At 42.7% G+C, this 13,098-nt stretch overlaps 1 protein-coding gene across 3 annotated transcripts in view; it reads right to left on the bottom strand.

Annotated features, from left to right (window-relative positions):
* RAI14 (retinoic acid induced 14) overlaps nucleotides 1-13,098 on the bottom strand; it is a 206,000-nt gene that overhangs the window by 70,566 nt on the left and 122,336 nt on the right. For all 3 annotated transcript variants that reach the window (XM_004385237.1, XM_023739492.1, XM_023739493.1), the window contains exon 3: nucleotides 9,586-9,716. In XM_004385237.1, coding sequence (XP_004385294.1) covers nucleotides 9,586-9,716 — 131 coding nt within the window. The remainder of the gene's footprint in view (nucleotides 1-9,585; nucleotides 9,717-13,098) is intronic.

The following is a 13,098-nucleotide window of genomic DNA, read 5'->3' as shown; positions in this document are numbered from 1 at the left end:
ATATAACACTATTTCCCCTTAAAACCCTCAGGAATTATTTTCAATATATCAGAATTTACCTTTTATCTTACTCTGATTTTGTACACAAGAATTTTATATTATAAATATTAGAATTTAATTTAATTTTATTCAAGTATTACGTAGTATAATTATAATAAATGCCAGGAAAAAAATTCACCCAAGATTCCCAGTGTTTTCATTTCACTGTATTTTCTTCAAAATCTAAAAGCTTGATTTTGGATTAGTATATTTCAGCGTGAAGGGAAAAAAGCAAGGTGATGAAAGTCATGTCAGCGGTAACTGATTAAAATACAATAAGCAGAGGCAGACAGACTGGCAACCTCAGGGCCCAGTTCAGGCTTGCGGAGTGTTTGCTTCCAGCTGCTTAAGGTTTTTCAATGTTTCAAAAATTTGATGCCAACATTTAAAAACTGCGCGATAGAAAATAATTATTGGATTTCTAGCTTCTCCTGCAAACCTGGAAGATCTGACAATGGTGGGACCACACTGCAGCACACAGCACTTGGCGAGCGCAGGGCTGCGACTGCTGATTTAGATGGACAAACACTCCCCAGGCTGCCATGGACAACACCTTGCCATGCGCTTCACCCACCTCCATTCCCTGCCAGGCACCTGCAGGGATTAGAGTTTGAGACCTGTGTCCTAAAGTGTTCCTTGCACTGGGTAAGCACTGTAGGGTAGATTTTGAAAACATAAAAGAGCCTTGCCTTTGGGCTGATAGTCTAGTTGAACCAAAAATAATATACACCTACTCCTCACCGAATTAATACTTCTAACTTTGCTTGCTGAAAGTGAAGAGGACTTGAAGCACTTACTGATGAAGATCAAAGACCACAGACTTCAGTATGGATTACACCTCAACGTAAAGAAAACAAAAATCCTCACAACTGGACCAATAACCAACATCATGATAAACGGAGAAAAGATTGAAGTTGTCAAGAATTTCATTTTACTTGGATCCACAGAAGTAGCAGACAAGAAATCAAATGATGATTTGCACTGGGCAAATCTGCTGCAAAGGATCTCTTTGAAGTGTTAAAAAACAAAGACGTCACTTTAAGGACTAAAGTACACCTAACCCAAGCCATGATATTTTCAGTCACCTCACATGAATGTGAAAGCTGGACAATGAATAAGGAAGACTGAAGAAGAATTGGTACCTTCGAATTATGGTGTTGGCAAAGAATACTGACTATACCACAGGCTGCCAAAAGAAGGAACACATCTCTCTTGGAAGAAGTACAGCCAGAATGCTCATTAGAAGCAAGGATGGCGAGACTTCATCTTACATACTTTGGACATATTATCACGAGGGACCAGTCCCCCTGGAGAAGGACCTCATGCTTGGTAAAGTGGACGGTCATCGAAAAAGAAGACCCTCAATGACATGGACTGACACAGTGGCTCCAACAATGCGCTCAAGCATAACAATAATTGTGAGGATGGCGCAGGACCAGGCAGTGTTTCGTTCTGTTGTACATAGGATTGCTATGAGTCAGAACCAACTCGACCACACCTAACAACAACACTCCTCAATTATCGACTATCTCATTATCCCACACTGCGTATCTATAATAGTAAAAAATCTGCTGACTATTTTGCACATTGACGACGTACATCTGGCAGTAATGAGCACCAAGGTGCGAGGCGAGAGTAATACTAGCTGTGATGGTTAAAGTTATGGGTCAACTTAGCTGGGCCATGATTCTCAGTGGTTTGGCAGTTGTGTAATGATGTAATTTGGTCGTTATGTAATGACGTAGTCATCCTCCATTTTTGCATAACACGGATTTTTGTGTAACAAGCTGGTCTTTGGAGCCTAATCATGTCAATAAGTGAGGAGTGGCTGTACATTAAATAAGTAGTTGTTAGTTACCATCAAGTCAGCTCAGAGTGATGGAGACCTTATGTATAACAGAATGAAATACTGCCCAGTTCTATAACAGAATGAAATGTTCAAAACTGTTGGTATACTGAAGTCCATTGTTGGGGCCACTGTGTACTTTGAGTGCCTTCCAACCTAGAGGGCTCATCTTCTAGCAGTATATTGAACAATACTCTATTGCATCAATAGTTTTCACTGGCTAATTTTCAGAAGGAGATCGCCAGGCCTTTCTTCCTAGTCTTAGTCTTGGAAGCTCCACTGAAACCTGTCCACCATGGGTATGCTGGTATTTGAAATACCGGTGGCATAGCTTCCAGCATCAAGCAACATAAAAGCCACCACAACACAACAAACTGACAGACTAGTAGTAGAGGACAGTTTAAATAATATATAATAAAGTACTACGTTGATACAGACAGTTACATGTCCAAAGATAAGGAACATCAATGAGGGCTGGAATTCTATAAATTTCAAGGAAGAAGAGCTATGTAATTCGGAATTTGCAGAATTAAGATTGACTAAAGGGTAGGACCTCTAGACCTAGGAAAGCCAAGTGCAGGAGATAGCCCGACTGCTACAGCTGGCCAGGACATCAATGCTTCCCTACCCCCCACAGCATACAGCTGCTGCCCCCCAGGATCCTGGGCTCCAGGGACATTCTTCAGCCCACTTGAAACCAGTCATGGTGTTGTACCTGCCTGGAAGTTCTGCGTTTGGCAACACGGGGCCTCACTCTACAGGGTGCAGTGCAGTGGTTTGCACCTTGGACTGACCATTTCGAATCACCTGAGTTGCTTTAAAAAACCTGATGCCCAGACTGCACCGCAGACCAATTAAATCAGAATCTCTGAAGGTGGGTGGACTAAACTAAGTAGTTTTTTCAAAGCTCCCCAGGTGATGTGATTTGGGGCCCTGAACCTTACCAGCAGCTGCTATGACAGGCTCTTAAAGAAGGGAGAAACACAATAACTATGCTGTCTCTCTTTCCAATTTGGGATGGCCTCTGTTCATGCTGTTACCTACACCAAAACTGTCTCTTTCCCTGTTACCCACTCAAGTCCTACTGACGCATTCTTCAAGGCCCACTTCACATCACCCCTCACCCAGAAAGCGTGTCTCGGCTACTCCAGCCCTTTCCCATCCCTCCCTGTCCTGAAGCCCTGACAGTCAGTGTTTTAGTTTAGTGCTTAATTATTCTCCAGTACTTTCATTGGTGTTGTCTTCTCTGCTAGATGCTATGCATCTTGTAGGCATGGGCCACACAGTCTGCTTTTTTTGTAGGTACATACCATCGAGATTGGCACATTTCAGACTCAGAGAGTACATCCCGACTGGTAGATAAATGAAACACACACATTTGAGCATTTTGCAAGGTATGAATGGATGTTTTATTACCTTTGAAAATCTGTGTGCCCAAAGCAGAGTGGATATTCAATGCAACAACTATATTGCATTTACTTTATCCCTCTGTCAAATATCAGCAGGTCTTAGAAAAGACATAGGGTGATTTTGCCTGCAAGGTGATTTTGCAAGGAAGGATGCTGCAAGTACACATATAGTAAGTAGTGTCTTTATGTAAATTAATTTAGTAGTCATATAGACAGACTAGGAAGAAAGGCCTGGTGATCCACTTCTGAAAATAAGCCAATTAAAAACCCTACAGACCACAGTGGTCAGATCTGTGAGTGGGGTCACCATGAGCTGGGCCCAGCCTGATGTCAGCTAACAACAATATGAGAAGAACTGAGAAGACTGACCAGGTGGTGTGACTTGACTTCCAAGACTGAATTTCTGGTATAAAATACCTAACATATCCCTATTCTGAGAAAACAGGAAGAGCCAAAATGCTACAAGTCACCAGCCAGAGAAGCCCCTTAGCCTACTGATGTGCAGAGTTCAAGGACCACCTCCCCTATTCTATTTAAGCTCCACAGAGTCATCTAAAAATACTTTCACAAGTTCTTGCTTTCAAAGCCGAAAAGATCAGGTTTCTGAAATGTGGACAACATGAAAGACAGACAATGTCTATGTCTATTAGGTCTATATACACATGCCTGGGTGGTATTTGTTCAAATACTATAGTCCCAGCAGCGATTTTATTTAGTCTGGTTGTTCCTAAGACAAACACACATAACTTTAATTAAATGCACATCCAAACGTAGGGGAAACCATCTTGAAACAATTAGACTGCTCTATGGTAAGAGGTTTCAGGGCCCTGACATACTCCCACTTCCTCCCATTCACCATGGAAAGAGAACAGATGGGGCAACGGGAAGCCAAGCCTGACTCCATAAACACAGCCTGGAGCTATAAGTCTCTGCCCTCCTTTATTTTGTTCTCTTCTGACCCAAGACGCCACCCTTCTTTTACTCCTTCCTAAATGAATTCCGGTCATTCAATTGCTTTTACTTTTCTCAACCCCCTCTTTGATCAGTCTTAAAGGGAGAAAAACTTCTGACAAGGTTTCTTATCTTTCCCTAAAGAAAAATATTCCAGGAAGGAACTGAGAGTCTGAAGAATTACCAAACCACCCATCTGGTTATTGACCTTGGGTTATGGAAGCTTCTGGAGAATATCTGAAGAGATGGCTGCCTTTGTCACCACATTCTTGGGACTTTCTGGCCCACGTGGTTCTCTAGGTAGTAAAGGCTGAGTATTTCTCTATTTCATTTTCACTAGAAGCCGAGAGAGGAGAAGGGCTAGGTTGTGACATCCACCAGGAAACCTCTTTCCTCCCTGAACCCCAAGTTAAATCACCCCTAAGTAACTTATCCATGAGATATTGCCAGCAAAAAGTGTTCTCTCCATAAGAACCATGCTGAAAAGTCACTTCCATAAATACTAATTGAATGTCTCTATTGTGCTTGGAATGGGGGCATTGGTGATTCAGTGGTAGAATTCTTGCCTTCCGTGTGGGAGACCTGGGTTTGATTCCAGCCAATTCACCTCATGCACAGCCACCACCCATCTGTTGCTATAATGCTGAACAAGTTTCAGCAGAGCATCCGGACTAGGAAGAAAGACCTGGAGATCTACTTCCAAAAACTATCCAATGAAAATCCTATGGATTACAATGATCTGATCCTCAACTGATCATGGGGATGAGGTAGGACTGGGCAGCATTTCGTTCCATTGTGCATGGGGTCACCATGAGTCGGGTGTTGACTCAACGGCAGCCAACAATTGTGCTTGGAAGAATGGGAAAGACAAAAAATGTGTGTATATAGATAGATAGATACACATGGTATCTATATATGTGTATATATATATACACATATATATATATACACACACACACATATATATATATATACATATACATATGATCCTTGTCCTCAGAAAAGGAGTCCTGGTGGCACAGTGATTAAGTGCTTGGCTGTTAAGTGAATGGTTGCTGGTTGGAAAAGATGTGGCAGTCTGCTTCTGTAAAGATCACACAGCCTTAGAAACCCTATCGGTCAGTTTTACTCTGTCCTATGGGGTCACCATGAGTCAGAATCGACTTGAACGCAGTGGGTTTGGTTTGGTTTGTGCACAGTTGGAAGTGTTAGAACTAATTCTACAGTTAATTCAGGGCAAGCTGTAACAGATGTGCCTTCATGTTATCTGCAAAATGGAGGTGGTGATTTTTGCATAACTGTTTTGTGCATTTCTAGCACCAAGTTGCTAACCTAAATTTTGTATCTTCTTTCTAATGAGTATCTTCTTGGACACAACTATCACAAACATTTCTTTCCCTTTTCTCTCAGATGACTGTAAAAGATTGTCTTATACAGATACCTATAAAGCTGGACTGGGGGAAGAGGGAGCCAAGAAGGCTGTCTAGTGGTACAAAAAGCAGTCCAAAACACAAGTGTGTATTACCTAAAATCTTAGGATAGGTTTGGGAGTATGGGCCTCTGCCACGTGGCCCACACAGTGCTGACTACAAATATGGCATCATGGGAAAAGGTTTTCATCAACTCATGCAATAAATATTTATTGAGTATCTACTATAGGCCAGACAATGGGCTAGATAATGGAATTACAGTGGTAAACAAGAAAGTCACAGTCATTTCAATCATCAAACTTATAATCTAAAGCAGAAGGGGGACAAGAATAAAAAACTACATTAAGTTAAGAAGGCAAATGATTCACCAAAAGATTTGCCAACAACCGAAGCCTGCTTACTTCTTGAGAGTTCCCACGACCAAGTCTGAGTTCTACCCAGCTCTGGCCCTGTACCCCATACCTGAGAGACTGGCCTCTGCAAAAGTGGAAAGTCAAACCAAAGATGATGGGGAGAATGCTCAGCCTGGAGGCTTAGGCAGAGAGGAGAGCCAAGCTCATACAGGACCAGACTCTGATCTAAGGGCAGGTGGTTTCCATCTTTCCTTTGTATAGCAACTAGCCTGGTTCCTAGACAGAATTCAGCTCAAGTAAACCATTGTGTGGCTCCCAAAACAACAGGCTATTGTGCCTGTGCTACAGCATGCAATGGGTGGTGAGAAAAGGGTTTAATTGGCAAAATTTGCTAAAATGTGAGCATCAATCTTCTCTTGACAATTGCCTTTTATCCTTACTACCTATTCATCAATCTAGAATCCATCTAAATTCTAGGTGATGGTTCTCCTTTCTGGCTGAACCTACATGAGACATTTTCAAAATAATGATTCCTGGGCCTCTTTTCAGACCAAGTGGTTCAGAACCTCTGGAGTGGGACACGGCATCAATATTTTAAAAAAAAATACCCTGGGTGATTCTAATGCAGGAGCTGCCAGGATTGGGAATCAATAATCTGGCATAAGAAGAGAAGGGACACCCCCGACACCCTACCAACTCAGACATGAAGCCACTTCCAAAGTCCACCTTTCAGCCAAAGATGAGACAGGCCTATAAAAGAAACAATAACTCACGTGAGGAACACGCTTCTTAGCTTAATCAAGTATAGAAGACCTAATGGGCAACACCTGCCCAAACGCAAAGACGAGAAAGCAGGAACGGACAGGAAACCTGGATGAATGGACGCAGGGAACTTGGGGTAGAAAGGTACAGGGGAAGAGTGCGACGCATTGCGGGGATTACAACCAATGTCACAAAACAATTTGCACATAAATTTCTGAATGAGAAACTAATTTGCACTGTAAACTTTCATCTAAAACACAATTAATAAATAATGTTCACCACCAAAGGGGTGGGGGAGAAGAGAGGGGAACTGACTTATCAAGCATCTTCTGTGGTCTGGATACTCTGTTTATATAGAGTAGCTACAGCTACTGGTGTCCACCCACCCGCCCCCCATACTCTCTTGGTAAACCAAAAGCTCACCAATCATTTAAGACTTTGGCCATGGGCATTATGGTGCTAGGAGCAGCCCACAACCTTTGACGGACAGGGAGTTCTGGGATAAATACCCTAGTTTCCTTACCCCTTGGATAAACACTGAGACATACTCTAAATCTGGAATCAGAAAACCTTTTCTACAAAGGGCCAGATAGTAAAATATTTTAGGCTTTGTCGGCCATGCTTTCTTTGTTGTGCCTTCTCAACCCTGCCTTTGTAGTGCAAAAGTAACCATAAACAATACATAAAATGAATGGGTGGGGCTGTGTTCCAATAAAACTTTATTTACACAAACAGGAAGCAGTTTTGTAAACTATTTACAAAAATAGTGTGCAGACCACCGTTCTAAGCCTAAAAAGACTCCCAGAGGTCCTCAGCAGGAATGAGTCCCAGTTTCCTGTAACAGTAACCTTCCCAATAACACACTCTGAATAGGTTTCCTTCCCTTCCCATGCTTTCTAGGATCACCGACTATAGAAATGGCTTGTACTCAAGTCCTTGTTTCAGAGCCTGCTTCTGGGGCAAACAACCTACATCAGTATCTTGTTCTACACTCGTCACTACCCTAGCGGTTACATAATATTATCGCCATTTTAGAGCAAAGAAACTGACGTTCAAGGATTACACACTCATCCATAGTGGTCATCCACATTAGAAGTCTATCCATCTCCAAAGTCAATGATTTCTCTACAATACTAACTGCTTTGTTGTGCATCATAAAGTCAAGTCCAACTCACAGTGACCCCATAGGACCAAGTAGGACTGCCCCATGGGGTTTCCCAGGCTATAATCTTTATGGAAGCAGATCTCCAGGTCTTTCTCCTGTGGAGCAGCTGGTTGGCTTCGAACCTTCTGGTCAGTAGCCAAGTGCATAACCATTGTGTCACCAAGGCTACTCAGAGTAAACACACATACTGTGTTTTTATAACACACACCTTCTATGTCCATTTGCCAACTGCTCCCCCCCTGCCATGAGGTATTTTCATAAGCACTGCTATGCCAATTTTTTTTTCCATGTTGCTATAAAAAATTATATATATATGAGCCCTGGTGGTGCAGTAGTTAAGGGCTTGGCTGCTAACCAAAAGGTCAGCAGTTCGAATCCACCAGTTGCTCCTTGGAAACCCTATGGGGCAGTTCTACCCTGTCCTACAAGGTTACTATGAGTCAGGATTGACTCGATGGCAATGGGTTTATATATTTATATATATATTTTTTCAGGCAATATATAATAATAGTGGGCAGAAGTAAAATACCATATATGACAAAACATAAAGGAAAATTCATACTACCAGTATAATTACAAAGGAGCCCTGGTGGCGCAATGGTTAAGCGCTCAGCTGCTAACTGAAAGGTCAATGGTTCAAACTCACCAGCCACTCCACAGGAGAAAAGACCTGGTGATCTGCTCCCATAAAGATTACAGCCTCGGAAGCCCCATGGAGCAGTCCTACTTGGTCCTATAGGGTCACTATGAGTCGGAAGTGACTTGATGGCACAGAAAAACAATGTAATTACAAGGAGCCCATTTCCCACCTTCTGATTGATTGCAATCCTGGTGCTATTTGCTTTTTGGTGAAATCTTTGATTATACCTAGGAACAAATACAGCAATTCTAGGTACATAAATCCCAGTGTGTAATCTGCAACTCGAAGAGAAAGAACTAGACTAAAATACCCCCATATATATTTTTAACGTGTGGGGGTCAGTACTGGGAGTCCCCGACTTAGGATGTGGTTCTATTCCAATGACTCTGCTGCAAGTTGAATACCTCAGTATATTTTTTTTTTTTAGTTTTCATTATTATTGCCTTTTATTATCAGTATCTTTATAAATTCAATCTTTATTTGTTTTGAGGGGGTTGGCATGATAATAACATCAGCAAATTATGCACTGCAACACTGCATGTAGTATATATTAATGTATTTTACACAAATAATGTGCATCATCTGTATTTGTTTGCCAACTGCTCCCTTCCCCCAAGAGGTATTTTCCTACATGCACGATGCTACAATTTTTTTTTTTTTACAGCAACATGTAAAAAAAAATTGGCTAGTGGCACATATGAAAATACCTCATGGGGGGAGAGAGTGTTTCACAAGCAAATGTAAAAGGTGCGTGTTATTTGCATGAAATACAGTACTGATGACAAGGTGTACAAAAAAAATAAAAGGACAGTCATAAGTGCAGTTAGTTGTAACTTGTAACTCGAATACTTTGTAAGTCAGGGACTACCTATAATTTCACAAAGCCCCCATAAAGGCACTTGTGAAATCCTTCTATGGATACTAAGGATTCTAGAAAACACTTTGAAAACCCAGAAATGGCATATATAGAAACCAATGTTTTCTGCTTACGCGGTCTTGCCCTCACTATCCTGCTTGGTGGCACTGGCCCCCTTCTTGCCCAGCAGCGAGGCCACCTTCTCTGTGTCTCCATTCTCCACAGCCTGCAACAGCCGGTCATCGTTCTTGTTCCACTCATTGATCTACAAAGGAAAGGGAAGACAAAGAGCTAATGAACACCAGGCAGCCACAAACATACTGCCTGGAGAACCTCAGTCCCCTCAGCTCCCGACCCTCCTGTCATTCAAATCAAAACCTGCCCCTAAATGGGTAACTTTAAAAATACCTTCCCCTTCACCATTGAGACACCCAAGAAGGCCGGTTTCCCAAAAGAAAACATCCACAGTTCAATGAAAGAGTGGCCGGTCACCAACTCTGAGATGAAGTCACTTCTGTTCACTGATGTTGGGAAGATAGAAGCCTTCGAGGCCAGTTTACACATTAGCTCATTTCTAGCTGGCTTCTCAGAACTTTGGCCTTTGACCTCATCAACAGCTCACTCTGTCTACTGTGTTACAGAACCAAACCACCCAACAGCTAAAGGTTACCTGAGGTTTTATACACACTCATTCTTCAGCTGCTTTTACTGCCACTCTTTCCTGTTTCCTGGGCCCTGATTTTTGAGCTGTATACTGATTTTTAAGTAGTTGTCCATCTAGACTGACTCAAAATATCTACCAGAAAGAAAATTTCTTCCTGAGCAAGGTATTAAACATCAACCAGCTTTAAGCAGAGCCTCCATCACTGACAACTCCAGCCCAACAGAATGATTCTGCAAACTGCAGTAACAGTAAAGCTTTCATGTGCACACAAGCTAGTTTTTACTCTTACAAGAGAATGAGAACATCTCTATGTAAGAGTAATTGGACAGCAGGGAGCCATGGAAGGTTCTGGAGCAGAGGAATGAGAGAATAAAATCAGTGCTTTAGGGAGTCCTCTGGCGGTGTAGGCAGTACAAAGGATTAATGAGGTGAAGGAGGGAGAAAAGATACTGGGGCACATCAGAGCCTGCCCCCCCTCCCTTGCAGCAGGCCTCTGAGAGTAAGGCTACTTCCTGGCCCCTTCAGTTCTGGACCCCATCTCCTGGGGAGAGTCTCCACCTCCCTCCCCAAAGCTTTCCACAGACAGGTCTCCTGGCTGGCCTCTTCCTTGTGACTCCTGCAGATAAGAACCTCTAGGTGTTTTATATTAAAAGCTTTACCGTGAACTACTACAGAGAAGCAGACAGAGGAGATGCTAGAGATTTAAAAGCTAAAATGAGGGACTTTTACCAGATTACAGTCTTCCAGGGCCTCCGGAATATATTCTCAATCCACCAAAGGTCCCAGTCACCCCTCCAGCCCCAGCCTAGAGGCAGGGCCTTAGAGAAAACCAACAAGCCATCAAGGCTCACAAAGGACGTGCCCAGGGTTTAAGGGAGAAATGTGCATCTCTCTGAGAGTTTCAGAACTGGGCTACACCCATTTCTCAGGACTCAGGGCCAAAACCAAAGACCTACTGCCGTGTAGTCTATTCCAACTCACAGTGACCCTACAGAACAGAATAGAATTGCCCCATAGGATTTCCAAGGCTATAAATCCTTATGGAATCCGACTGCCACATTTTTTTCCCACGGAGCAGCTGGTGGGTTCAAACCACCGACCTTTCGGTTAGCAGCCGAGCCCTTTTAACCACTGCAACTTAGGGTAAAGGAAGAAAATTAGCAGTTTGGCCTCTACTTGGCATGAATTTGAAGTTTAGAACTCTAGACTGATGCGTATGTGTGGTGTCACCCATAACCTGTGCCTCAGTCTCCTGAGTCTTTGTACTCAATGACCATTGTGAAATCCCCCTAAAGCTCAAAATGCTTAATCCATAAAAGTCTTCAAACCAAACTTTGCTAAGGATTAAGTTGACTGAAGTACATTTAAGACCAATGATTTCTACCTACATTATTCTAAAAGGCAAAATTCTTAAATCTTTTAGGATACTTCCCTGACCTAGAGTGACCAAATTAAAACTGGATTGGGAAGATCAGATTACTAAATCTCAGAGGACACGACTGAAAGTACTTGAGCAGGATTTCCTCTCCTAAGCACTGACCTCTTCAGCAGAGAAAAATTCTACTGCAGGGGTTCCCTAAAATTAGTTACATGCAGATATTTAAGGAGTTCAATTTTTATAGGACATAGCAAGAAAGACCTTCCCTCCCCCACACTTTGGAGGACAAGGTCAATGGCACAATTCTTGAGGTCTAAAATTCTTCTCTTTTGCAAGTCTCTCCTCAGTGCAGACCAGGAGTGACTTTTCTCTTGGAGCAGATGAAGAGAAGAGGGCATGGCCATGCACACCCAATATTTAACACACAATCTGCAATACCATTCAACAGGCATGTGTTGCAGGTGGGTATGTGGTGAGCACCACAAAGACGGAAAGGATGGGGGCTGTAGATACTGAAGGCCAAAAGAACAGTTCAGAACAAACTCAGGGCAAACCTAAAGTAGAAACCAATTGCCATGGAATCAGTCCTGACTCATGGTGACCCCATGTGTGTCAGAGTGGAACTGGGCTTCATAAGTTTTTCAGCAGCTGATTTTTTGAAAGTACATCATCAGGCCTTTCTTCCAAGGTCTTCTGGGTGGACTTGAACCTCCAATCTTTCGGTTAGCAGTTGAGTGTGTTAACTGTTTGCACCACCCAGGGATATACTGGGATTAAAAAAAGAGACTATCTGTTGTGAAAGGGGGGAAAGAGGTAAGAATTTTACTCTTAAAATTCTCACAAGGATGCTAAAGGGTGTAGGCTAAAGAGTCCCAATTAGACCTCTAATTCAGGACTCTAGATTTTGAGTAATGAGTCTTCCCAAGGTGACAGCATGGAAGTGCTTGGCCAGTGCTAGCAGGGAGCTGATACTAACATAGTATTCTCTGGTCCTAGGAGAGGATACTGTTTACATTTGTAGTAAGCTCTGTTATGTACAACTAGGAGTCCCTGGGTGGTGTAAATAGTTACGCACTCAACTATTAAGCAAAAGGTTGGCCGTTTGAACCCACTCAGAGGCATCTCGGAAGACAGGCCTGGAGATGTGCTTCCAAAAGGTCATAGCCTTAAAAAACCTATGGAGCAATTCTACTCTGCACGTATGGAGTCACCATGAGTAGGAATCGACTCAACGGCAACTAACAACACGCACTACTGGCCACTGCAGACCCCTCTGAGAAGCACAGCTTTGAAAGTTCCATTGCCTTCCTCTTTTGAACCAGCCTAGATTCTCCCTATAGCTTCTGTATATCTGTATAGCTTCTGTATAGCTTCAGTCTATCTGGTGCGTATTCTATATTAAAAATTTCATGGCCTTGGAAGCTCCACAGACACATCCAAACTCCCTGAGGGACCAGATTGCTGGGCTGAGGGCCGTGGGGACCATGGTCTTGAGGAATATCTAGCTCAGTTGGCATAACATAGTTTATAAAGAAAATGTTCTACATTCTACCTTGGTGAGTAGCGTCTGGGGTCTTACAAGCCTGTGAGCAGCCATCTAAGATA

This window comes from Trichechus manatus, unplaced genomic scaffold (assembly GCF_000243295.1).
Source record: "Trichechus manatus latirostris isolate Lorelei unplaced genomic scaffold, TriManLat1.0 scaffold00135, whole genome shotgun sequence".
NCBI lineage: Eukaryota > Metazoa > Chordata > Mammalia > Sirenia > Trichechidae > Trichechus > Trichechus manatus.
The sequence above is the reverse complement of the archived record's forward strand: the minus strand, read 5'-3'. Positions and strand labels throughout refer to the sequence as shown.